At 43.6% G+C, this 27679-nt stretch overlaps 1 protein-coding gene across 3 annotated transcripts in view; it reads right to left on the bottom strand.

Moving 5' to 3' along the window:
• BORCS5 (BLOC-1 related complex subunit 5) overlaps nt 1-27679 on the bottom strand; it is an 81489-nt gene that overhangs the window by 3488 nt on the left and 50322 nt on the right. For all 3 annotated transcript variants that reach the window (XM_067531055.1, XM_067531054.1, XM_067531056.1), the window contains exon 3: nt 22354-22511. In XM_067531055.1, the coding sequence (XP_067387156.1) occupies nt 22354-22511 (158 nt within the window). The remainder of the gene's footprint in view (nt 1-22353; nt 22512-27679) is intronic.

The raw sequence follows: 27679 nt of genomic DNA, 5'->3' as shown, positions 1-27679 counted from the left end.
ATTTATCAGTTCGGGTGCAAGAACTCAAAATACACTTCCTCCGAGACCTTCCTCACTTCCCCTCCCCTCCTGTCAAATCGAGGCTTCCCTGATTTTGCAATTCTAAAGTAAAACAGGATTTTTCCCCCCTAAAAAACGTAAGTCTTTTAAACAGCATAACATAGTAAAAACAGCTACAAGGCCCAATGTTTTGTAAATTAGTTCTTTTGCAGATCACACAAGTCAATGGCAGAGTCAGCAACAGACTCCAGGTCTGCTGGTTCCTAGTGCAGGGTCCTAGACACCGGGCCAGTCGTGTAGAGATAACATTTTATGCACCTAACAAGTAAGCAGGCAGTGTTTACATTCATGAAAACGCAATCTCAGCCGACAGGAGTTGAAACGCTGCAGAGGACTCTGGAGGTGAGAAATTTCTTTAGCTAGGCGGTTAAATTGTAGGCTCTAGAAAACGCATTATGATTTTGTTTTACTCAAACTTTCTATCGTTTGATTCTGGACTCTGATAATAGACGTACTCTGGTTTTCACTCTAAATACACCCCAGTGCTGTGATATTAAGCAAGGTGCTGAATCGTACAAGCTGGTGTGCGCTGTTCCCTTTGAGGCAGCAGACCCAGTATTACTGTGAGCATTCGGTGGAGAACGGACTGAACACACTACAGGGGAAGGTTTCAAAGGGACTTGGGTGCCCTATTGTTAACCTGCAAGGCAAAGTAAGGGCTGGCAGAGCTCAGAGGAGAATGCTTGGGTGGCTAACAGGCTCGTGGTACTGGAAGCTGACACCCAGGTAAGCACAAGACTCCCTAATGATGGAGGCAGGGATGTAAGAAGGTGACATTCAGTCCTGGGTACCCCAGATCCATCACAGTGGTGCAGTCGGCAGGACTGACACACAGCCTGTTGGTTAGCTAAAGATCACAATACAAGCACTTATAAACTAGATTCTAAGTCGTTCACAAGTGAGAAGACTGGGAATAGACAAAGAAGAGTTTGTTATTTTCTGTTCATTTCAGGTAAGGGAAATAGAACAAAATAAAAAATAAAATGAGCAAGCAGGATGGATGGCCAAAAGATCAGAGGGATCCACCGAAAGGGCCTGAGAGCAAAGGGGCAAAAACAACCTGACATACCCCCCAACAAAACAGCCACGAAGTTGGAGCTCACCAGGACGGAGCTGATAGCAGAAAAGGAACAAGAGCGCCAGAGGTGAGAAGCTGCAGAGATCCAAAGAGTGAGAGTCGGAGAGAGAATAGCCCAGGAAGCTGCACATCAGGAAATCATGGGAGGTGGAGGAGCAGAAACACGTGAAGACTGAGCACATACACAGGACACTGGAGATTTGGATACAAAAGCCAGCAAGCGAGCCTCTCCCAGGGTCACACAGCTGGGGCAAGTTGTGACCTAATTACAAGAAAACTTGTTGCACTGAGGAATATTTGACCATCTTGTAAAGGACCTGCAGTGTATAGAACATCGGAGGACCAGAGAATGACTGTTGTGCGCTCCAAGCATTACAAGTGTTGAATGATATGGATGTAAGTGAAGCTATTAAATGGTATGTTTTTAAACTGGTGTAATTTGAAACCTTTTTAACGGAAACAGAGACTTATCACCTCAAATTCAGGAACCGTAAAATGATTGATAAATTATGTCATGGGGAGCATGTGCATAAAATAGCAGATTATTTGAAAAAGAGTAAAGGGGCAAACACCTGTGACAAATGGACGGATTTAATAGCTCACTAGCAGTTCTTTGAGGTTTGCGCTGAAGAAGCGTGAATGGCTGTGTGGGAGAAAACTCCTGTATCAGCAGAAGCAGCTGCAGAAACAGCTGGACATACATACAAGCAAGACTATGCAAGAAGTGCAGGCACGAAGAGAAGGGTGGGTCCCGGGTTTGTCCCTAGGAATAAGGAAGGGGTTGTGGAGTAAAATCCACCCCACCCGCGTACCAGTCTCCTTCGAGAGCCTCCGTCCAAGAAGATGGCCCCACAAAGCACTACACGTGTGCTTCCCCTGATCACATGAAAAGGGAGTGTCCTAAGAATGACAGTTCCCAGGTCACTCCCCGATCTGTTCAAGTTAATACATCTACCCTGGAGTCAGAAACTTCAGTGGTGGCAGCGGGAGCTCTCGTTAACTTTGTCAGGTCTGACCTCCCGAAGGTGGAAAAAGAGCTCATAAAAATGGCCAAAGTAAATGGTAAAGTCTGCCAAGGCTGGCAAAACACTGGTGCTCAGATCTCCTGAGTCAGGAGAGATGTGATTCAGGAAAGCAATGTGCTCTCTGGGGAAGAAGTGAACCTGCTATTGTTACGTCAGATTAAAAGGTAAACCTTTAGCATGCATTGAATTGGAATGGAAGGTTTAAGGGGTAACTAAAAGTGGGAGTTTTTGAGAATTTACCAGCTGATGTGCTGGTTGGTAATGATATGTTCTCACTGCCCAAATCTGTTAATCTTGTGACCTGTAGGAAAGAAGGAATATGTCTCGGAGTCCCCCAGAGTGAACACTGAGGAAGGAAAGGTGGATTCTCTCTCTTTTTCAGCAGATGATAGTTTTGCGTCTCAAGGTGCAGGAGAAGGAGAAGCCTTTCCCCTTACCTGTGACAGTTCTCCTTCCAAGCAAAACCCAAAGGATTCTGATATTGAACAGGAAGCAGACAACGAACCATATTCATCAAACCCCAAATCAAGAAAACGGGAAGGTTTTTTGTACAAGAGCGAAGGACGTAGAGAGATGCGCCCATGGAGGGGGCGGGAATAGAAGGCCTCTGGAGCCCTACAACAACTGACTATGCCCACTAAGCATTGTGGGAGTTAATGTTACTAGCCACAACTACCCTTGTACAGGCCACTTGGCATCGGAGAGGAACATATGAAAAGTTAAAGGCAGCCCAATATTCTGAGTATTTATTGGCCCAATATTCATCAACAGAAGCGGGGAGGTGTGACCCAAGAATCCCTTAATGCCAGCTGGAACTGAGGTACAATTATTGTTAAACTGCAAGGGAAAATAAGGACTAGCAACGCCCAGAGGGGAGTGCTTGAGTGGCTAACAGGCTGACACCCTGTTAAGCACAAGAACCCCTCTCCCATTTTCATCATGAGGGAGTCTAACAAGATGATTCACAGTCCTGGGCACTCTGATAACCATCACACACTTCATGCCATTTTGGGACATTTTACACACACTGAACTGTTGCATGTCATTCCACAGTTCTTTCTGGTCCATGCTGCTGACCGGAATGAAGATGTTATCTTAGTCAATGGAAAATTCAGATTAGCACTGTACCCTACTTTCTCCTTTTCAAGACAGAGTGCACAAACGTGTAGCAAAATGAATGATCCTATTCCTCTGAGTCAGTGGGATTTTATAGCACTTTTACACGACTACATAGATACCTTGGGCAATGGGAGGCAGAGATCACAGCTTCTAATTTTGATCTCAATTTTGTGCTCCCTTGTGCCACTCACATTTTTTCACAAGGTTTCAAGGTTTAATATGGGAAGGGAAAATATAATGAAAGTTTCATGACTCTTGAGCTGTGAAACAATTTTGTAATGGAGACATTTGCCATATTAACAGAGGTAGAAAAATATATTCCACAAAAAAAAAAAAAAAAAAAAGCTTTGTCATTTTCAACCCCTCTCGAAATTTCCCTGCTGGCACAAAGATTTTTCTCTTTTCAATAATAACCTTGCAGATCCCAATGAACCGTCCCAAAATTTTGTTTTTTGCAGGTTTCTCTTGTCCCGGCTGCCAGAATTCTCTGCAGGCTTTCAACCTCCACGATTGCTATTGCTCAAAGAACGCAGCAATCAGAAGCAGATCTGTATTCTGCATAATTCACTTATTAGAACAATGCCCTTTAACATAAATGGCCTCCGCTCTGCACTGTCAGGTGCCTGGCTATGAATGAATGAGTTTCTTCTTGCAGCTGCACATAAATCACATCTGAGAATGACAGATAGGAACATGATTGCACGGAATGTTAGTCATGATGAGCTGGTGTGGAAATTCTTTTAAATAAATACACTCCAAACTGAAGACAGTCCCTTCTCTCTGTAGAAGCTAGAGTAAATGTGTTTGGTGAATTGCACTTCTGATAATGCCGTGCAAGGTTAACACAATTGCACGATGATTTCTTGATGGCGGAATATCTACTTTCTCCCTATCTTCTGTGGTTCAAAATGAAAAACATATAGGCTGAGTAACCTGGTCAATGCATAACACAACACACAAGAGATCCAATAGGCATCCAGGAAGCCTGAACACTGCTGTCTGAAAGCAACTGCGGATATAGTTTTTCTCTGGAGTGCTACCAGGCTAACATTTGCAAAACAGATGATTTCAGGTTTTGTTTACCTCTTCCAAGACCAAAACCCACCTCAGCCCCCTCCTTTTCCATTTATATAATGTGTCTTTGCTGCAAACAATGCCAAAGAATCACTCAATCCATTCTCTACAGAATGGTAATCTGAGCTGGGGGAAAAAGCATTTTTTCAAATTGGATGCAACAGTCTTACTAGGATTAAAGATGTACACTGGATCCGTACTACACACTAAGGGCCAAATTCCACACCCATAAAACTCCACTTATTTCAATGGGATTTCTCTACATCCATCTACATGGTCCTTCATCGCTATAGTGTCTGAGTTGCAGAGTGTCTAAGAATTTAGTGTCTAAGAGTGTCTAAGGTTTAGCCAGGGCTGCAGAGTGTGTAAGCCAAGGTCATTCATATTTTTGGATGCAGGTTGTGCATTTTTTTAAACTTGAAGCAACACCAGACGATTTTTTTGTTTGTTTGTTTTGTTTTGTTTTTTTAAAGTTCTGTAATTTTTAACATGAACCTTTTCTCTAGGTTGCAATGTACAGGGTGCATTCTATACCTTCCACAAATCCTGACTATAACAACCCATCTCTCTCTCAGGACCTTCATCCAGCACTTCCATATCTCTAACCAATTGGCATCTCCTTAAAAAAACAGACAAAGAAAGATGTGACAGATATCTCTCATCACCAAATGCTGCTGTGAAGCCTTCTGAGAATACTGTCAAAATTATGTGTTGTTCTGCTTAAATACATCTAATATTAGAGAGTCCTGTTCTCGGTGATGTGTGACTGAATATAAAAAACACATTCACGTTCTCGAAGGCCTTACAGAAATGTGTATTGTGGACAACTACTGTCCACTATCATTGCATACGTGCTAACTCTATTTTTCTTGCTTTTTATTATGGTGATTAAGAGTGAATTGCAAGTTAAGAAAAATTTGGAGGCTAAGCATTTACTCAGGGCTTGTTTTCACTATGGCGCTAAATCAGCACAGCAGCTATCAATACAGTGGAATCAATTTAGCGGGTCTGGTGAAAACATGCTCAGTCAATGGGAGAGTGCTCTCCCGTCAATTCCTGTAATACAATGAAATGAGAGATGGAAGCTATGTTGATATGAGAGCGTCTCCCATCAACATAGCGTAGTGAGGACACGGTGGCAAGTTGATGTAGGGTACGTCAATTTAAGTTATGTTATTTATGTAATGTCACCAGTATACCTTACATCAACCGAGCAATGTAGTGAAGAAAAGCCCTTAGTGTCTCTTTATCTGGATCTGTTGAATTATGAGTTAGCACTTTATTAAGGGAAGTTTAACCCAATGTCGACTCAAAAACATTTATAAAGTCAAAACTGTTTGTAAGAATGGATCAAAGTAAATGTCATTGTCACTACACTTAGCTAAATCTAGACTGGAATACCACAAAATGCCACTCTGTATTAATCTACTTCATTCCCTATTTTTTTCACCTGTCTGCCCAGGTATTTACAGTCCCTTCAGTGTCTTCCATTTTTCTCCCCACCAGCTGTAAAACCCCACATCCAAATAAAAAAAGCAAAACATTTAAACCTAATAAAAGTCAATACTTCCTAATGTATAATAGGATTAATTAAAACTGGTTGCCAGTGCAATTGCCAAACAATTTACAGGATAATAAGCAACCTCAGAGTTATTAGTTTGATCGTTATCAGCAGATTTGTGAAACCTGATTCATCGCTAGGTTCCTGACTTCCTAGTCTGAGCTGCAGATTGTCCTTTTTTAGATTTTAAAACTCATCAGGAAAACTCACTAAAAATTACATTATTTTAACAGTTGGGAGTGCTTACTTACTCTAGGAAAGAACAAGATTTTTGTCTTCAGCAAAATTATGGGAGTTAACAAAACTTGCTACCATGAACAGTTCAAATAGTATGTTGTTATCCAATTCTCTGAAATATTTACCTGATGCTGTTCTTCACCACAAGATTCATGTATTTGGTACACAGAAGGGTCATAAAATTAGTCCTTTTACTTTAGAAATTGATCAGTAAATTGTCTCCCGGTCACTGGATTTTGTTTAATCGATTCAGATTTCATAAAAAGGTACTGCAAATTTTAATACTGCAATGTTTCCAAATTAGCAGAAAAATTCCCTAGTTGACCCCAAATAAGAAATCCTTCAGTTGGTGCCCTCACAAAATATTCGGCACTGACTTAACAAGTGGTATCTGTGAGACACAAGTCTTTTCCAGATGCATTAATATGCTCTACATGGGGCGGCACCTAACATCTATTCAAACCGAAGCTCAGCCTGGAAAGTGACTGCTCATTTGTTAAATGGGTATCACATTGGAGTACATGACACTGGGGCTCTGCGATCTGCACTGGCAGTCTATAGATTTCTGTATGGAAATTAAAGTAGTAGTACTTTTGATCTGTAAATGTCCTAAATACTTTAGGACTCACTTATCTGAGAGAATCACATTACCACCACAGAAAGCTGTGCTACACTAAAGTGGACCAGATGAGGTTCACCCAAGAGCTCTGAAGGAACTCAAATATGAAATAGCTGAACTACTAGCCATGGTATGTAACCTATCATTTAAAACAGCTTCTGTACCGGCTGACTGGACAATAGCTAACATGACACCAATTTTTTAAAAAACACCCCAGAAGTGATCCTGGCAATTGCAGGTCAGTCAGCCTAGCTTTAGTACCAGGCAAATTGGTTGAAACTATGGTAAAAATTAGAATGATTAGATATATAGATGAATACAATATGTTGGGGAAGAGTCAACATGGCGTTTGTAAAGGGAAATCATGCCTCACCAATCTTTTAGAATTCTTTCAGGGTGTCAGCAAGCATGTGGACAAGGATGATCCAGTTGATACTTGGACTTTCAGAAAGCCTTTGGCAAGATCCCACACCAAAGGCTCTGAAACAAAGTAAGCAGTCATGGGATAAAAGGGAAGGTCTTCTCATGGATCAGTAACTGGTAAAAGGTAGGAGACAAAGAGTAGGAATAAATGGAAAGTGGTAAATAGTGGGAGTCCCCTGAGGAACTGTACTGGAATCTGTGCTGTTCAACACATTAAAAAATGATCTCGAAAAGGGAGTGAACAGTGAGGTGACAAAGTCTGCAGATAATACTCAAGATAGTTAAGTACAAAGCAGACTGCAAAGCGTTACAAAGGGATCTCACTAAACTGGGTGACTGGGAAACAAAATGGCAGATGAAAGTCAAATGTTGATAAGTGCAAAGCATTGCACATTGGAAAACAATCCCAGCTATTCGCACAAAATGATGTGATCTAAATTAGCTGTTAACAATCAAGAAAACATCTGCTCAATGTGCAGCGGCAGTAAAAAACTAACAATGTTAGGAACCATTAGAAAAGGGATAGAAAATATCATAATGCCACTATATAAATCTATGGCAGGCCCACACCTTGAATACTGCATGCAGTTTTGGTTGCTCCATCTCAAAAAAGATACAAATTATTAGGGGGTATGGAACAGGAGAGATTAAAAAGATTGGGAATGTTCAGCATAGAAAAAAGAGATGACTAAGGAGGATCTGACAAAGATCTATAAAATCACGAACAATGTGGAGAAAGTGAGTAAGTTAGTGTTATTTACGCCTTCACATAAGACAAGAACCAAGGGTCACCCAATGAAATTAATAGACAACAAGTTTAAATCAAACATAAGGTAGTACTTCTCCACACAATACTCAGTCAACTTGTGGAACACATTGCCAGGGAATGTTATGAGGCCAAAAGTATAACTGAGTTGAAAAACAAATTAGGTAAGTTCATGGAGGAAAGGTCCATCAATGGCTATTCAACAAGATGGTCAAGGACACAATCCCATGCTCCAGGTGTCCCTAAACCTCTGACTTCCAGAAGCTGGGACTGGACGACAGGGGATGGATCACTCGATAATTGCCCTGTTCTGTTCAATCCCTCAGAAGCATCTAGCATTGCCCGCTGTCGGAAAACAGGATATTGAACTAGATGGACTATTGGGCTAATCTAATATGACCATTTTTATGTTCTAAAAGGTACTAGCCCTTTCTACACCTTTATCAACGTCTAAAGTGAAGATTTTTAATATGTCTGATACACACAGGCTGGTGAAGTTTAATTTTTGGTGGCCTCATAAAACCTTTGATCTGAACCAGCAAGTCTCTACAGAAAGAGATCAAACAGGCTGGGACTTTCTACAATAATTCCAGGAGAAAAATTGATCAGTTTTCAACAGATAGACCAGTGCTAACTTATACAACTCTGCTTTCAACTAAGCAAATTGTTTTGTTACAAAATATAGTCTCCAATTGCCCCATTTCCTGATCTTACAATAATGTTGCATTAGTCATCCAAAAAAATTCCCAGATCCAGCCCCAGCTGGAATACTGCAAACTGCAATTCTTATAAAGGTTATTTATTATGAAAGTTTTCCTTCCCTGTAAGTCTCAAATCTTCATTTCCAGCACGTCAGAACAACTAATCATTATTTCAACCATGCAGATTTTTAGGCAAGTTGTTCTATATGTACAACAATCTTTGAAGCTTTGATTTTCAAAGAGAACCAAAGACCATTAATGAGACGTTTCTCATGAAGATCATTGTTTGCGTTTTAAAGTTAAATGGTATTTATGTAAAATACCCTGTCAAAGTCAACATCATTAAGTTTGCAGACTGCAGATTCAATTAATGTTATTCACAATCCCACCCCCTGATGACAGCTGTTCCATTTCCTTTCTGTAAGGCCTAGAAAAGTCTGCTATAACTTTTCAAAAGGAGATGCTGATCTTTGCCATTCTTACGAAGAAGGGAGTGCAAGGATTTCACAAAGCTAAAGTGAACAAGTTCTCCACCTTACCCGTTTTTAGAACAGATAGTTAACAGTTTCCAACAAACTAAGAGGTAGGGGGAGAACCAGAAACAAATTGTTCATATTACTAGGTATCATGTTTGAGTGATGGAACCTCTGAATTGGTCACTTTGCCCTCCTTTTTCCATTCTGAGGTAAAGTCCTCCCAGAGAAACAAAAACAAAACAAAATCCCACCCATCTTCATATCCAGAAGAAGAGCCTTTTAAGATTATATGTCCATCCTACCTCCACTCCTGGATTTAAGTACTCCAGCAATTTTTCCTATGAGGTTACACTTCCACTATGGCAAAGGTCTTTTGACTTCAGGAAGGCCTCATGAATAGCTGGGGCATCATAATCCATTCCCACAGCAAGATATTCGGTGGCCACAAACAGAGGATTATGATCTCATTCAAATGATGGGAGTAAGAGCATATGATCATTTAAGACTCAAAGATCCTGGCTAAGTTTTCAAAAGGGACTAGTTACTTTGGATGCATCATTTTGTGTGAACTGAACTTTAGAAACCTTAAAAGGACCACTTTCAGAAAGTGCTGAACATCCCTTTCCTCCTACCTGGAAAAATCAGGCCCCTTTAAGGTATCTGAAGCTGAGTACCCAAAAATTGATGCACCCAAAGTTACTAGTCACTTTGAAGATTTAAACTAAGAGAAAGTTGAGTACCTTTTGTTTAAAAGTAAAATAGTCGATCTTCAACTTGCACCTGGCCTACCACTGGTTAACATGCAGGGTGAAGTTCTATGGCCTGTGTTATCCATAGGGTAGCCACTGTCAGATCCCCAGAATACCAGACATTCAGGTATTTCTGAGAAAGAGCTGGACATATCCTGTCTGCGAGACCCCAGCATGGTGCATGCAAGGTCTCGCCGTGTGGAAGACATTATTTTGAAGAGCATGCCTCTCCACCAGCATGACCATACATGCACCATGCACGTGAGGTCACACCGATGGGGGGGGAGAGAAGTTCTCTTCAAAATGATGTCCCCTCTCTGTGATACCACCCACTCTTAGAGCCTGAGGCCTAAACTTGGGCCTAGTTTTAAAACCTGTCCCAAACTCAGCTAGATCACAGCCAATCCCAAAACCAACCCAAACCAGAAAGTGTGGAGTTGTTTCATACCCATTCTGAAAACCTCTCCATCATATATAATCATCCCAAAACGTACACTGTTCAAACTAAGGGCTTGTCTACATGAACAATGAGTTCATGGCAAAGTGGAGTGTGAATCTACTCCACACTAAGTGGCTGCCGCAGACTATCTGTGTGCACGCCTGCTGATGCACACATGAACGGTTTGTTAATGCACTTTGATCTTGTCTTCTCTGAAACAGGACTAGATCAAAGCACATTAATGAATGGTTCATGGGTACATCAAGAGGGAGCATATCTGAACAGTCAGCCCGCCGCACGCTAGTGAGAGGAAGATTCATGCCCCAGCTTGCTACAAACAAAGTGTTTGCAAAGACAAGCCCTCAGTGATAAGGGGCTACGGAACCCGCACTGAGCCCAAATGCATGCTATACAAGTGACACCCGATCCAAAGTGGACACTTGTAGTCAGGTCTCATTGGAGTGGGGTCGGGTTGCAAGCCTCTCCCCACTTTCTACAAAACCAGGCAGTTTTTAAAAGGCATCTCAAATTGGACGTTTGAGAATCGAGGTGCACAAAAGTCACAGGTCACTTGAAAATATGTGGTCAAGTTGAAGTGCTTAGGTATTAACAGTCAGGGCCTAAATTGTCAATTTTCTCTTTTATTCATTTTTCCTGTTACACAGTCCCCTAGCAGATCCCCCAACCAACCACAATCAATTTCTTTCACGGATAAAAGACTATCCTGAAACCGAGTCCTTACTCCCTTCTATTTCCTTCATGTGTTGGATTCCATTTTATCAGCTGACACTTTCATACAATCCCCAATTTACATCAGCTCTTCTAACTCCCATTCTGTAATAAATACTTAGCACTCGGACAGTATTTATCTTCAAACTAGTCCCCCCGGAATCCCTTTGAAATATTCTTTACTCCGTTTTACAGACCAGGAAACTGGCAGCGGCTCATTGTCGGATTTTCAAAAGGTGTAGAGCATCAACTTGAACAACAAGTGGGTTGCTCAGCAACTCTGAAAATGAGATCATTGGTAGCCCCCACAAGGCTAGAGAGAGAGAGCGAGCACACCAGTGACAGCGTTGGCAATATCTCCAGATTGTAACTCTCGGCTATAGACAGGAATACAAAAGACAACAATTAAGCTATTTTTTCCTAGTGTGGGTGTGTAGAGCTAGCTAGCTAGCTAGGCCAAGTTGTCATTTGATCTCAGTTTAGCAGATCGAGGTGAAATGTAGGTTTCAGTCTGAAGTATCCCAAAAACACTCTGTACATAGGAGTAACATCACCCACCATAGAAATGCAGCTCTCTCTGGGGTGAAGCCCTCGGGAGGAAGGGGGGGAGTCACTTAGACCTATGAAAGAGAGGTTAAACTACAACTTGTCCTGCATTTTACAATTTGCTGACTATTCTGCCTTAAAAACACATTTTTCCCCTAGTGTAGAAATTACAAAGAAACCCACTTTTTTGCATATTGTCAACACAAACTTCTGCAGCCAGCTTGCAGTTTGTTTGAACAGCACGCCCACAGAAATCAATTTGTAATAATTAATCTAACAAGCTGCCAGTTTTCATCCTACACAATACTGCAATCCACTAAGGGGCAGATATACCACCTAGACAAAGCTGCACACGTCATTTTGATGGGAAACTGACAGATGATACGAAGTGCCATATCATAGCATTAAAGTTCCACAATCTGACGCACAAAAGTCTAAATTGCTCTTTCTGGAGTTTCTCACTCAGAACAAAAAAACAAGGGTGTATTAATTGCACAGTTTGGCAATTACGTGACAAGGAATGGTGAATACAAGCAATATTGTGACAGATGGTGATTCAGCTGTCAATAATTCATATGTGACATAGAGGAGAAATCATTTTAACAGGGAATTAATTTAAAGGAGTCAGGGCTCCAATTTCTAGATTAGGAAAACTGGCCTAGTTTTAAAACATGACAGCGAACAAGCCTTTAAAACAGGGCTTTGAACATGGCGTAGGCAAGGCAATAACGTGTTTTTAAACACAACGATGTTTATGGTCAAGGATTGTTTGTTGTGCAAAGTCCTGTTTAAAAATCATACTGCTTAAAACATCTTAGGTCATTTTTTAAACGTTAGCTATTTTCCTAGGACTTATCTACAAACAGAAGTTGCACTAGTTTAAGTTGAACTGATTTTGTTAAACCAATACAAGAGGCTGAACCAAATTAAGCTAACCCCCAAATACGCCTGAGTAAGAGCATCCACAGAGCATTTTTCACTGGTTTACACAACTCGTTTCAGTTAAACTGGTAAAACTCGTGTGTAGACAAGCCCCAGGTCTTGTCTACACAACTGTTGTGCCACACAACGAGACTGTGTGGTTAAAGCAGTGTAACCCTCCCTATTGCTGACACAGCTATACCAGTATAAAGGAGCCTTTAGAGGAACAAGTTCTACCAGTTTAAGGCTTAGTCCTTACTTATGTTGACCTAGTTATGCATGTGTCTACACCAAAATTTGTCTTTTCCTGCCAACACAAGCACCCCATTACAGCAATACAATAAAGCCACCTCCCTGAAGCGTGGTCTACACCAGTGTTTCTCAACCTGTTAAGTAGCAAGTACCCCCTAACTGCTGAACATTTTAATAAGTTCCCAACACTCAGTTTTCCACTCTGAGAAATACAATCTTCTTCCCTTTACCGCTGCACGACTGTATTTCTCGTACAGCAGGACAGTTCTGAGTTCTGCAGTGCTGTGCGGCTGTGGCAGATCACAAAACCCCTGCTGTTTCTCCCTCCTTCCTCCTCCCCTTCCTCCATATAGCAGCAAAGGTCAACGCCAGCCAGTCACTATGGCCTGATAGCGGGGTGACGTGGTGTTCTCCTCACACAGGCGGGAACTTGTGAGGTATGAGCAGGCAGGAGCAGCCCACCAGAGTGGATAGCAGCGCTCCCCATGGCTGTCCCTAGGGGGGTGCGGGCCTGGGGCAAATCACACAGTGTGGGCCCCTCTGAACGTTTTTATACTGGTAAAATCTGGGGCTGTCATAGCTGTCAATGTCACTGCACAGCTAGACCAGTGACACTGACAAGTGAGCCTGCGGGTAGAGCCCGGCTCCAGGACTGGGCAAGCCGCTGGGCTCTGCGCCTGCTTTCTGGGCACCGGGCGTTGAGCCGGGGAGGGGAGCTGCCGCCTGGGAAAGCTGCAGGCGGCTGCTGTCTGGATGCTAGCCCGGGAAGTGGGCAACTGCCACCTGCTCCGAGCTGGGGTGGAGGCAGCTTCCGGGCAGGCTGGGACCTGGGGATGCGGGCAGGCGGCTGCTGCCCGTCTTCAAGCCAGGGTGCAGGAGGCTGTCTCTCAGCTCGGAGCCGGGGCACAGCTGGCAGCCACACAGCTGCGAACCCAGCTTGCAGGGTGCAGAAGGCTGCCGCTGGGCTCCCACCTGGGAGCTGGGACAGGGCGGGATGTGGGCAGCTGCCCCTGACTTCCCAAAAGGCCAGCGGCTGCTGTCCAATTTCCCAGGCCTGGGGCAGCTGTTGTTTACCTCCCAGCTGGGAGCTGGGACCAGGCAGCTGCTACCTGGCTTCCGCTTGCCTCCCTTCACTGGGTTTTTCACCGTGTACCCCCTGCCTGTGTCTCGCGTACCCCTGGTTGAGAAACTACGGTCTACACTAGAGAATTTTGTTGACCAAAGTCAGCTTTTTGCATCAAAGTTGTGGCGGTGTGCTCACTGCAATCTCTTCCTCTCCCAACCCCCCGGTCCAATCCCAACTCCCCTGATTTTGTAACAAAATAAAGCCACCTTGATGGGAGACGTAGAGCTTTTTGCGCCAAAGTTTTAATGACAAAGCATCAGTGTAGACACCATGCTTGGTTATGTTGCAGTAAATGGCCTCCAGGAAGAGTCCCACAACGACCAGCCAGACTTCTCTGGCCATCAGTTTGAACACTGCTGCCCTGCAGTCATCTGCCCCTTTAAAGTCCTGGGAATTGTTGAAATTCCACTTCCTGCTTGGTCGGCATGGAGAGCTCACATTGCATCTTCCCAGCCGACCACGGCGGCTCCACGCACCAAACTCTCTCCCGCTTGGAGCACGCTGGAGCTGCTGGACCTGATCAGCATTTCAGGAGAGGCAACGGTGCAGTCCCAGCTCCACTCAAGCTGAAGGAACTCTGATACCGATGATCAAATTTCTCATTTGATGGCGGAGAAGAGCTATGAACGGGACACGTTGCAGTTCCACATGAAAAACCAAGAAGCTGCGGCCGGGGTATCAAAAGGCTAGGAGTCAAACCATTGCTCTGGTGCAGCGTCAAAGACCTGCTGCTTCCATAAGGAGCTGGACGCCATCCTCGGCAGCGACCTCACCTCCACCGCATCGCGCACACAGTTGTAGTAATGTTTGTTCGAGTTCTGCCAATAAAGGGCAATTGTGTGTCCTGTACCAGCTGTGCTCCTGAGAGCTCTGCTGAGCTGTGTATGGCCCACATTTCTGCCAGTGAGATGGCAGACTGAAAAGCCGCATGAGGGACTATGGGAGGTGGTTGGTTGGTTTTTTTTTCAATGGGCACAACATTATGGAATGAGATAAGCATTACTGGATGGAGAAAGTGGCATGGTGGGAACTTGCTCCTTAGCTCTCAGAAATCCCTGTGCAAACGGATGGTACCCCACAAATCAGTGTGAAAATGTCCCATGAGGCACTGAGTTTAGGACACACTGAGATACCTCTCCGTAGTGTGATGTATTTTACATGGACGCAACCACTCGTGCATACACGCAAGCATCCAAGTGTGCAGATGCCCACGCAATATACAACAGTTGGTGGCTGTACGCGGAGGTAACTTGCGTCAACCACACTCTGTAGTGTAGACTCGGCCCTACGGGATCTTTATACTGGTGTAACAGCATCCACACTAGGGGTCTCACTCTGGTGTGACTAGGGTTATGTCTTCACTGCCAAAAAGGGAAGGTTTATTGGTTTAATTTTTTATTTTGTTTTGGATTACAGTGAGAGAACTTATGTGTTAGCGCTCCCACTCTAAAACAGAGGTTCTCAATCTGGGGGTCGGACCCCTCAAGGGGTCATGAGGTTATTATTGGGTGGTTGCGAGTTGTCAGCCCCTGCGCATGGCTAACAGCCAGAGCCCTTCAGAGCTGGGTGGCCAGAGACTGCTGGCTGGGTGCTCTGAAGGCAATACCACCCACATCAGCAGTGGGTGGGGTAGCATGGCACGGATGGGGATCCTCACGGCCTGAAATATTTTCAAAGGGGGTCCCATCAAAAAAAGTTTGAGAACCCCTGCAAAAATCCCAGTGAAGATAAGTTTCAGGTCATTTTTACTGCGATGTTGTTAGGTGAGGTCAACAACATACCCCTACTGGTGGTTGACCTTGCTTAGTTACATCACTGTTTAAAAAAATAAAATAAAAATAAAATAAAAACCACCTTGGCCTTGTCTTCACTAGGATTTCATCGCTAACGTGCATTCATAGCTAACATGCATTCATTCTTCTCGTCATGTGACATCTCCATTACCAGAAGTTTGCAAACCTGGTAGCCCGTTCTGTACAATCCTCTGCTAATCTCTTGGAGAATGGAGTAATCATTTTGATCCACCCAGGATACCAGATCGTTCATCCAAATTCTTCTTTTTCTGTTTCATGTTCTGCCATCAACTTTCCCCTCCGGTGCCCGTAAACATGCATCACCCACTGACCCCCCTTGAAAGGTGTCCTGCAAATCAAATCTCTTTTCATAAGATCTCTAACAAGCCTTTGGGTTCCAATTATCTCTAATACTTTGTTGTTGGTTACGTAGCCTATTCATTTCAGAATTCTTCTATACCACCATATTTTAAAAATGTAGTTTCTTTCTTATACATTGTTGAATGTCCATGTTTCACAGCCATAATTTAACACAGACCACATGTATGTTTTTAGGAGATGTGCCATAAATCTGAACACTAAGTTTTGACTGAGATGTTTGTTCTTTCACAATGTCCCTTTTGCTCTTGATATTATGGTGCTGCCTTCAGTTTTTGATCTTCCATCTTCTGTAATGATGCTTCCTAAGTAGGAGAAATTTCTCACTTGATGTACAGCTGTGTCACTCACTGGAATCTTGCATGTTTTTTCTAGAATCCTCTCACACTAGCATAGTTTTTATCTTGTCCCATTCAACTCTAGATCACAGTCATATATAAATCTCCACTAACTTCATCAAACATTCTTCTGAATCAGTCAAGAGCATTTTCATCTACACAGCGAATGTTATTCATTAATTTCCCATTCATCTTAATACCGTCTTCTGTTTCTTCTATTAATTTCACACACTCACTATAAATGTTGAATGAAGTCAGTGACATTATACAACCTTGTCTCACTTCTCTCAATCTCTATTTTCATTTTCATCTTCCATTATAATTGCCTTCTGATTCCAATATAATTGTTTTATTATGCAGAGTTTGTATCCATCAATCCCTACAGATCTTAATATATTGACAATTTGTATGGTAGATTCTGTCAAGTGATTTTTGGAAGTCGGTGAAAATAAAAGTATACGGTTTTCCCCATTTCAATTGATCTTTCTAATATGAGCTTCAAGTTAATAAAATCATTTATTGTGGCTTTCCACATTTGAAGCTGTATTGTTGTTCATTTCTTTCATTATCAATCTTTCCTTTTATTCAGTCTTAACCAACTCGCAAAAGTATCTTAGAGATGTGACAGTAGGCTGATTGTTCTCTAGCCTTTCCAATCTGTAGCATTCTTCTTTTGGAGGATTTGCATACAAAGTAAGGTTGTAAAATCTTCTGGCAATTCTGTCTCAAAAACATTCTTCATTACCTCTGACAGGGTTTTCAAGTCTTCATTCCCTATGCTTTCTAACAATTCAGCTGGTATTGCTTTTCCATTCAGAAGTCCTTTTATTGATGCTAAGATTTCTTCACCCATTATTGGTGGGCTTATTTGACTGCTCTCTAGTTGAGGTTTTTCAGGTCTATCACCACAATATAGTTCCTTGATATATTTTCCCCATCTCATTCTTGTTTGTAGAGTCTGTCAAATATTGTCCATTTTGTCCTTAAATGTCCTGTTGATCACCTTTCTTCTGTAATCAAGGACTCTTATTTTTTGATGTCTCTCACTTTATTTGTCCTCTTTATCCAATTGTTTGATTTCTGTGCATTTCTCATTCAGCCATTTAGACTTTGCTATTCTGCATTTAGTCTTTGGTGTTCCTCTTTTTCTGGCATCTATCTTTGTGCTTTTACTTTCCTTCTTTACTCCTGAAGGAATTCTGCGTCCAAAAATGAAGAATTTTGCGCACAACATTTTAAAATTCTGCATATTTTATTGGTCAATAAATAAGTTGGAGGCTCCAGCATGGCAGGCAGGGAGCAAAGGCCACAGGCTGCCCAGAGGTGGGAGATCACCCTGCAGCAACCCCCTCTCCTCCCCCCCCCTCAGGACACAGACTTGGAGATGAGGCTGCACCTGACCCTGACACAGCACAAGGACCGGGCCAGCCCCAGAAACACCCCGTGACCCTGCCCTCCACAGCAGACGTACCAAGGTAGCAAGGGAAAGGGATGGTCTTGCAATGTGCACTCAGTCGCGGCTCCCAATCCAGGTGTGAGGCAGACATGCTCTGCTTGACAGGATCCAAATGTGGAGGGGCTCAGTGTGGGTGGATCCAGGTGCTGGGTGAGGGTCTGTGTGAGGCAATCTGGGTGTGGGGGCAGCTTGGTGCAGGATCCAGGTAAAGCTGGCTGGGGGATCAGTGGGGTGGGAGTACGGGGGGCTCACTGGGGTGGTCCAGACACAGGAGTCCCATTCTCCCCACCCTCCCAAGCCCAGCTGGGGATTAGCAGCTGAACCCAGCACAGGGTAGGAGACACTGGCCGGGGCATCCCCAGCCCTGCCCCCATGTGATTTACCACTCCGCCAGCTGCCCCAGACACCTGAAACGATGCATCCATGCTGCTCGGGAGAGGTGTGTGACCACTCTTGTGGCTTCCTTTTGCTCCCGCATCATAAGTCATTTTTCTGTGGGAAGCAAAGAAATCTGAGAGGGTCATGAATTCTGCAGGCATGCAGAGGTGCAGAATTCTCCCAGAAGTACTTCTTTCACCCCTCAAACCAATGATTTTATCGGTTATCCATGGGGTTTTCTTCGCTAGTAACTTCTTTCCTGCATGTTTACCTGCATTAGTTATCTTGCTGTAAAAACACACCTTTTTAGCTATGCAAACAGCCTATTTTGGTAAAAACAATCATACCCCGGTTGGTAAAAAAAAACCCTGGATGTAGAACACAAGCAGAAAGATAGCATCGGCAGGGCTTGTCTATACTTTGAAAGCTAATGCACACTGAGGCAGGGTATGAATTTAAAGTGCAACAGCCGTTCCTGACCAACTCCATGCGTGAAAAGCCTTATTCCGGAACAAGAGCACAGTGTTGTTTAGCTTAACTCACTGAAACAACTCTGTGTGTAGACCAGCCCTAATCTGAGTTGATACCAACACCTGTTTCTGGGAAGGCAAGACAGAAAGATTGGTGGATATGCTCCTTTTGATGTTACCACTTCCATTTGACCAGATAACCCCTTGTGCATCTGAGAGATGGGTACATGACCATTTTAAGAGTGTTTTTAAAAGATTCTCTTTTTAATTAAGACCATTTTGTGTCAGATGGTGAGTTTCTGAGGGATAGCCAATTCACTGCAGTACTTCCTCAAAAGGAACATCATCTGGCACAACTCAGGAGCAAAAAGCACTTGCCATGGGACACTTAGTCAAGGCGACACCAAAACAGGGACCCGGCTGTGGTCATGTGGTCAGTACGGGCCTGGGGGAAGGTGGCTGGCCCTGACGGGTGGCACTAAGAGAGGACTGAAGGTTACAAGCATTTTGAGAAAAGTTAACAAGGTGCTGTCAGAAAACACCACTTCTGTCAGAAGACATTTACCTACTTTAAAAAACTTTAATAACCACCAGCATGGAGAAGAGAGAATGTATTCCCCCTAGTTTGCAAACACTGTGCTTTTTCTTGTACTCTGTATATTCTGTTTCACCATTTCCGGTCTATAATCAGTTAGGCCTTGTCTACACCACAAAACTGAACTACTGGTGACAACGGGTAGGGCCCATCTTGATATGTCCTAATCTATGTCTGTATCCATGACATATTTAGCCCCAGTTCAGCTGCACCCATTGCTGGCACTCACTCCACAATGGTTCCGTTTAGTACTGTACAGGGCCCATGTCATGCTTCCCATGTTATTTAAGTTGAAGGACTTCCTCTGTGCCTTCTCTCCTTCCCTTCCCCTCCCACGCCCCCCCCCCCCCCAAAAAAAAAATGCATGTATACAGCAACAGGAGAGAAAAAACAGCAAGTAATAGGGAAATGAATTGTAAAACCACACAAATTGGCAGAGGGATTCAGGGTCCTGAAACTACTTAAAGTTTTATGACTAAAATAAAAGTGACTTGTCAGCTGCCCAAGTTAGACGGCTGTCCAGATCTTCAGATTGTACTAAGAGAAGACTGTGATAAAAAGGCCAGTGAGAGTTGAACATTCAGTACCAAACCAAGACCAGAGCACTATATTTTTATAAATAAGGTATTATGAACCAAATGAAATCACCATAATCATTAAGTCAAGTGGTAGCCATGCAGAAAATGAACCCATCTACAGAAAGTGAGACTTTATCAGAAGCCAGTTGTGGAGTCTACCCTTTCTTTAAATTAGTTTGATACTGGCCCTTGCATTCTAATGGCCAATAGAATTACGAACTATTTGAATTAATGCATTGTACTGTCATTAAGTTGGCAACTTAAATAATTTCTGGATTTATGTGATCTGAGTCACCAACATCTGCAAGTATCTTTACATCTTGCATAATAGCTAGCTTCAAATCTTGACTCACCATAGTAAGAAAAGGGACTTTTTTTTTTTTTGGTATGGCTCCCAAGTTATTTTGGACTCAGCACATCATGAAAACAGCAATTCTCCAAAATAGCCCATGAATCACATTTACTATCCAGTTCATACTATGGAGTTTCTTAATCCCGAGCCAAAGGAACAGCAACAAATCATGGTCATTGTTTAGAGTGCGCTGGTACAAACTAACCACCTGCCCATCAAACTCTCCACCTTGTTGGTGCTAAAGTACATTTGGTCTTCATGACACCACTTACTCTTGTGAAAAGCAACAATCCCAGGTGTGCTCCACTATGCCTTGGTTATCCACCCAGGGATATGTTTAGTGACAGACATGCTGTTATGAGAGTTCTCTCCCCCTTGCACTGTACCTGAACTTCTAAAAACGATACGGTCTTATGACCAACTGACAACATTGGTAAGTGTGCATGTAGGAGTAATCCAATTGCAAGTTTCAAGGTGCGCGCTGCTTGCTTCAGGAATTCGTTTCTCCCCTCATGTGCCATTGCTCAACTGACCAGGTCAGTGACTCTCAGACATTGGCTTAGTGGTAACCCATGCTCCATGAAGCCCTTTTTGCTGGTTCCCACATTGAATCACTTTGAGAATTAACCAGTTGGGGTTAAAGGGCACTGGGAGAGAAGGAGGGGCCACGAGAGATTCTCTCAAAGTGGCAGACACAATAAAAACAAGAAAAGTTTGAGAACCATGCTGGACAGGTGCATTAGATGTGCAGGTTGGCGTACATTTGCTTGAAACATGAAGGACTGGACACCGACTGAAGCAGGATACCGGTCCAATGGTCTAGTTTCAGATGGTCAATCTTTCACCAGTAAAGTCACAATTTCTTTCAGCAACAATAGAAGAATGTGTTTTATATATTTTTTTTAAATTGACCAAAGCTATCCTGCAGGTAAATCCCCTCTGTGAAGTTTTCCCGGAAACAACCTTGACCATATGTAGGAGACAAGCTACTGGCCAAGATTTTCAGAACCGAGTGACTAAAGTTTGGCTCCTAACTTCATACTTCAGACACCTAAAGTAAGCAGCCGGATTCCCAAGAGAGAGGAGTGACTCCCATGCCCACTGAAGCATAGAACTCCACCACCACCAGAAAGAACCCTTAAATCAGTCAACTTCATCTCCTTCTCCCGTCAGTTCTGTTACTCTCTCTCCTGCTCCCCTCCAAATGCTTCTCTGACACACTGTCCCGCTTCTCATCCTCTTTCACTGAACACACTATCCCGGACTCCTGGCCCCTCTCCCCATGTACACGCCGCCTGGCTCCCTTCTCCCGCTGGCAGTTTCAGTTCCAATCATGCTTCTGGTTCCTGAAGATGGCTTCATTTTCTTCTGTTCCTCCTACAGACCAAAAACCCTCAGTGGAGACAGCGAGGCTTGATTGCTCTAGGCTTTCTCGAGGAGGTGGGTACTGATGCGGCAGTGCAGCCCTCCCGCGAGGTCAGGAAATCTCCCCTTTGCAACCAAAAAACTCCCAGGTACGAGCAGGCAGAGCTGTGGAGTGTTACATGCTAGGAAGGTGCGGCTGTAGAGCCCAGAGAGTCTATTAAGTGGGGGAAAGACAAGAGAAACACCCGTTTCTCCCGGTCACAGAAAATGACACCTCTCGACACATACGTTTCCCTTTCTCCCCTCTTCTCCCCCCACGTTACCCTTTTGATCAGAACTGTAGTTAATTCTGTGGTTTCAGACAGAATGGATACTCTCAAAAATGCATTTCTCTCTTTTCCAGTAGCAACGTGTTCCCCTCGCACACAAAGCCTGGGTGAATCAAGTCTTGCTTACACAAGGCAGCAGGCGCACAGACTAGGAAACCATCCTAGATAGCGTGAACAACAACTGCATCAGGTAATAGCTAACTGAAGGTGCCCACTGCTCAAGCCAAGAGGACAGTCAATTACACACACACACAGGCACAGGTTTCCCTTTACGTTTGGTCTTTGACAGAACCACCTAAGGAATTACTGCAAGTGGCTTACGGTGATCTATAGCCAGCACCACCGTAGCTATCGAGCTGGTCCCAGTTCAAGCCCTGCTATCTGCCTCCCTGAGAAGCATGTACCTGCTGGGCACCGTACCTCTTTGATTCGTTTCACTAGAGCATTCTGATCGAAGGCAACAGCTTCTGCACACTGATGCAGGTGATCTTGGTATCGGAGGCACAGCTGTAACACTTGCTGAGAGTCCAGCTTCTCCAGTTTGCTGCTTGTAGGGGACATCTGCCCACTGAGAAGTCCTAGAAGAGATGGGCAATAATGGAATTAATCTGACTACGTAAGCAGCTGATACTACACGACTGACCGATGAAAGATCAGTGTGGAACAAGCCTGCCACAGAAAGAAAACTTTTCTAAGTTCATTCATTTTAATTCAGGATTGAAAACTATTAGATGGCTCTGGATGATAGAATAGTCATGAGTAAGGAAAAGGTGATGTCACAGAGGTCACTGATTCCGTGACTTCCAGACACCTCCATGACATTTTCTGCTTCAGCCCTGGCCCCACAGCTCTGAGCCACCATGGTCAGCAGGGGACCCTGCTGTCAGCTGCAGCGGCGGTGGAGGCTAGACCCCACTCCCCCCAACCAGCCTCATTTTGTCACAGTTATTTTTAGTGAAAGTCAGGGACAGGTCACAGGTTTCTGTGAATTTGTTTATCGCATGTGAATTTGCAAAGAACATTCGGATAAAGATTGCTACATGGGTAACATCTTTCTTTATGGCTCTTAAACTTAAAATTACAGACATAAAATCTTATACAGATAAAAAACAAAATATAATGAAGAGCCTCTAACTCACTACCCAGGAAATGATGGGCTAACGAGAAAGAAGAGAAATGTTAATTGTTCAGATAGAATTTCTTTAAAAACAAAACAAAACAAAACCCAATAAAAAACCCCCATCATCACAGATTGAAATACAACCCAGCACCACTTAATGAGGTAGCAATCAAAAGCAAGTGGTGTAAATCAGTTCAAGAAGAGCTGGGTGCTACTTTTTGAGGGGTTGGGGAGAGGAATCAAAGGATTCAGCTCCTCTCTCGGATTTCTGGACTCAGGTTGATACCGTCTGCCATTACAGGTTCATTTAACCCATCCACATGAAAAACCACCAGAGCTGGCACCAGCAGGCTGCAATGGGCATTTGATGTTCTCTGTTGGACCAGCTGCGCCGACCTTCCATCAGCTACATTTGTGTTCTGAAACTCACTGACTGCTGGTTATGGACTCTGTGCTATGAATATTAACATTTCAGTCATTCACTGCATTGTTTAGCTAGTTATTAACTTCTAAATTGCGTCAAGAGAGCAGATGACTCCCTACTAAGGAGGCCTCTCCCCACTATGAAACGTGGGTTCTGATGACTACCAATGGATGGGGCACCCACAGTTTGCCAGAAGGCTTCCCAGTCAAGAAGTTCATAAGTTTGAATGCAGCTTGGGCCCCGCAGACAGGATGTTTGGCACAGGGGGGCTGCAGCTTGTCCTGAAAGACAGGAAAGGGGTAAGGACTATTGCAGGGCTGAGAAGCCGTAGTGTATGGACCCAAAACACCTTGTAGTTAGTTGTACATATTCCTAGCTTTTAAACAGCACTGCAAAATAATGACACAACACACTACATGCCTGCCAGAGAGGACCAGAGTCCCTCTCTGTTACTCAGGATGTGTCCAATCCCTAAACAACACAACTATGGAAATGATGTTCGGCAGTTGTTGGGGCAAACAGATGGGAATTCACATTTCAGCTGCTAAAAGGCACTTAAAAAAAAAGAAAAAGAAAAAGAAAAAGAAAGCAAAACGTGGCATGCTTACAAAAACACCATATATCACTAGTAGGCTCGTTGACCCACAGACTTGACAAAGCTCTCATTGTTTTCATGTTCCTTGGCAAAGCGGAGGCATGTTAAAACCATTTCCCTTCTAGTTAGTCATCGACTTGCTGGTTCCAGTTTATGGTTTTACAGTTTACAGTTACAACAAATCACATCCTACTGAGCAAAAGAGAACTGTTAATTTGAAGCCATTTCTATGAAGCCAGAGTGACAACACAGAAGGGTCTTCAAGAGATCCTTATAACTCCAGCCCTGTGTATGCATGTGCACAATACATTCCCCAACTCCAGGAACGTTCAACTGATGTAATACACAATCATTGTGCAGGCTCAAAAGCAACATGAATTACTGCATTTTCACTTAGTTACAATTCCTAGTATTTTGTTCATCCCACTTCCAAACAGTACTATCAGACATGACACAGAAAGGAAACAACGGTTCTGCTACAGTCATTTTACTTATCACAGAACACATGATCTTAGAGAGAGTACCCAATGTTGGCTTTATTATAAAGGTCTGATCAGCAGGAGTTTGAGATGCGCACATCACTCCCAACACAGGGAAGCTCCTCAGGAACTATGCAAGATGTTCCAAACAAGTGCCAGATATTTTACAGAAAAGCTATGTTAGACGCGTTTTGTGGCAGTCTCTTTTCCAGCATTAATGGCACTATTATCTCTCTCTCTGTTAAGCTAGCCTTCCTTGACATCATGAGTCCAACTGCACAAATCTCAAGAGTCAGAAATATTCAGAGCAACACACTAGAAATAAATTATCTAACCTAGCAGAATGTCATTGTCTGAAAGTCCATTATCTCAATATTGATCGGAACGAGAAACAGAAAGGAAAAGGCTGTGTCTCATTGGAAAGGCATCTCCCGGTAGTACCCATCTCTAGCTATGGTGGCACACAAAATACTTGGTCAGCCTCTTATTGGTCTAGTACTGAAGCCTGGTGGCAGGCACCATAACCCTTTGGTCTGCACAGCAAGCAACAGCCTTGTGTTAATCCTCTAAATTTCACCCTCCGAGCACAACTAGGCAAGACCTGCTACTGCTGCTGGCAATGCCGCACAAATCAAATGATTATGGATCCTACCACTTAGAGTCAATCCCTAGCGCACACAGCCCCACAAACTCCCCTTCTCTTCCTGGTTAGCTGCTTCAAACAGCTCCAGTGCCACAATTTCTCCCAGTCTCCAGCTTTGATGGACCCACTCAGCCTCCAGTCCCATTTCTTGATCATTATGATCTGGATGGATTGCAGACAGTGGACTTGCTGGTAATGGGGACCCTGGAGCCTTTTTGCCTCTATTTATTCCCCACACAGGTGGGATTTTAAAGCTTAACCTGGTGAAAGCAATAGTCCTCTGGGGCCAGCGGGGACACGGACCGGGGAGTTGGTTGTTTTTAAAGCTTCCAACAGACACAGCGTCAGGTTGGCAGAACTTATATTAAGTAAATATTGTGAATTTAAACATTCTTCATCCATAAAAGGGTCTCAGAATGGAAGAGCCACTCTATAGCCTCAAAATGCTAGGTTTTAACCAACTTTAAAAAGTCAGAAGAGATGGCCAGACTGTCCGACTTTCTGTACTGAAGTTGAAATACTTTCTGTATTGAAAAAAATTCAATAATTGTTGCAAACGCAGGTAGAATGCACCCAAACACGTCTCACTAGGATTTAGAAATCCCTCTGCTCCTTCCAGCCCTTAGGCACACCACAGACCCTGGCCAGAAGAACAGTCATGTAGCGATGGGAAAATGGTGCATATTGAACAATAAAGCGTTACAGCTTTCCGTAGGATATGAGAATCTACTAATCATAACAACTTGAAAACCAAGTTCATAAACTTAAGGCCATGTTTACACGACAAAATTACGTTGACGTAAGTTAGGTCAGCATATAGCCACCACACTTACTAAATCACTTGTGTGTGTACACAATTGGCTCCTTGTTTCGGCAGCGAGAGTCCTTACCAGGAGCACTTGTATGGATTGCATGGTCAGTGTGAGGCATTGTGGGATGGCTCCTGAAAGCCAGTAACAGTCGACGTAAGCAACGCAGTGTCTGCACTGGCACTGGACATCAAAATTGATCAAAGACCTATTATTATTATTTGTATTACAAGAACACTTAGAAGGCTGCAGCCAAGACCAGAACCCCATTGTTCTAAGTACTATATACATACAAAAGGAAGAAGAAAACATTACTATCCTTGTAAAACAGATGGGGGAACGGAGATACAGACAGATGAGATGACTTAGTCAAGGTCGCCCAGGAACAGCTGTAGCAGAGCTAGGAACAGAATCCAGATTTCAGAGTCCCTGTCCAATGCCATAACCACAAGACCATCGCCTTTCCCTCTCCGTACTTGAGGGATGGGAGGGAAATCAACTAAATTTGTCCCATTATCAAACTACTGATAGCTCCTTGGGGCTAACCAGTGATTACTGTAGGCAAAAGGTGAGGCGATGTACAGAATTTGTACGTCAACAGCAGTCACTAGCAGAAGAGAAAAAATTATTGGAGAGTCCTGGTATTCAAGATGAAATCTAGATTCGTCTCCGCCTCCACCTGCAGCCAGGGGTTAGGGTTAGATACAGCTGTGCCAAGAACTGCACTGAGAAGGTAGCAGGGTGGGGTTCGACGTGGACTCTACAGGTACGGCTACACTGCAGTAGAAAACCTGTGGCACTGACTCGGGCTCACAGGCCTCAGGGCTAAAAATCGTAGTGTAGACGTTCAGGCACAGGCTGGAGGCTGGCCTCTGTCGCCCTCCTCTCTTGTGGGGTCTCAGAGCCCAGGCTCCAGCCTGAATCTGAGCATCTACACTGCAATTTTTAACCATGCAGAGCAAGCCCTGCGAGCCGGAGTCGATTGGTCCGGACCAGCCACAGCCATGCCCAGGGGTTTTTTACAGCAGTGTAGTTATACTCTACAAGCCTACCTGTCTCCCTTTTCAGGTACGTACATGTCTGTGCAGCCCATGCTGACGTCCACACCGCTGCATTGTCACTGCTGTTTTTAGAAAGCGACGCAGAGTACAGTTAGCACAAGTCGCTCTACAGAAGCTGCCAATTACAGCCCGTTTTGCAGTGCAGACGTAGCTTACGGCAACGATCCAATTGTTACGGATAAATGGGAGAGAACGTTTAAGGAAACGCTGCCAAATAAGTTAGGACTCACACTGACTTGTCCTGAGTGTCATCGGTGTTAATGCTACAGTTTCCCCGATGCAGTTCACACTCACACTATGGCAGGAAGGAGGACTGACGTACAGGTTACTGAACTCGGAGATTCCACAAGTCTAGTATTTGAGTTTGCACTTTACATTTTTCTGAGGTGCAAGGTATGGTTTAAAAAAATGGCAGGGAAACCATGAAACTAAAAATTACCAGAATGTCTGTAAACTCACTTAAGTTAGGAGTACACCTATCCGTACCTCCGGGGGGAGGTGGGAGGAGAACAATGTCTACGTAGATTTAACTATTTTTACAACGTTTTCCCCAAAACCTGAACATTTTAGCTCTGCAAATATTTTTAAAAGAAATTACATTTTAAAAACCTCTTC

Source organism: Emydura macquarii, unplaced genomic scaffold, assembly GCF_026122565.2.
Source record: "Emydura macquarii macquarii isolate MOO-44397 ecotype Brisbane River unplaced genomic scaffold, CSIRO-AGI_Emac_v2 contig_3122, whole genome shotgun sequence".
Classification (NCBI taxonomy): domain Eukaryota; kingdom Metazoa; phylum Chordata; order Testudines; family Chelidae; genus Emydura; species Emydura macquarii.
The sequence above is the reverse complement of the archived record's forward strand: the minus strand, read 5'-3'. Positions and strand labels throughout refer to the sequence as shown.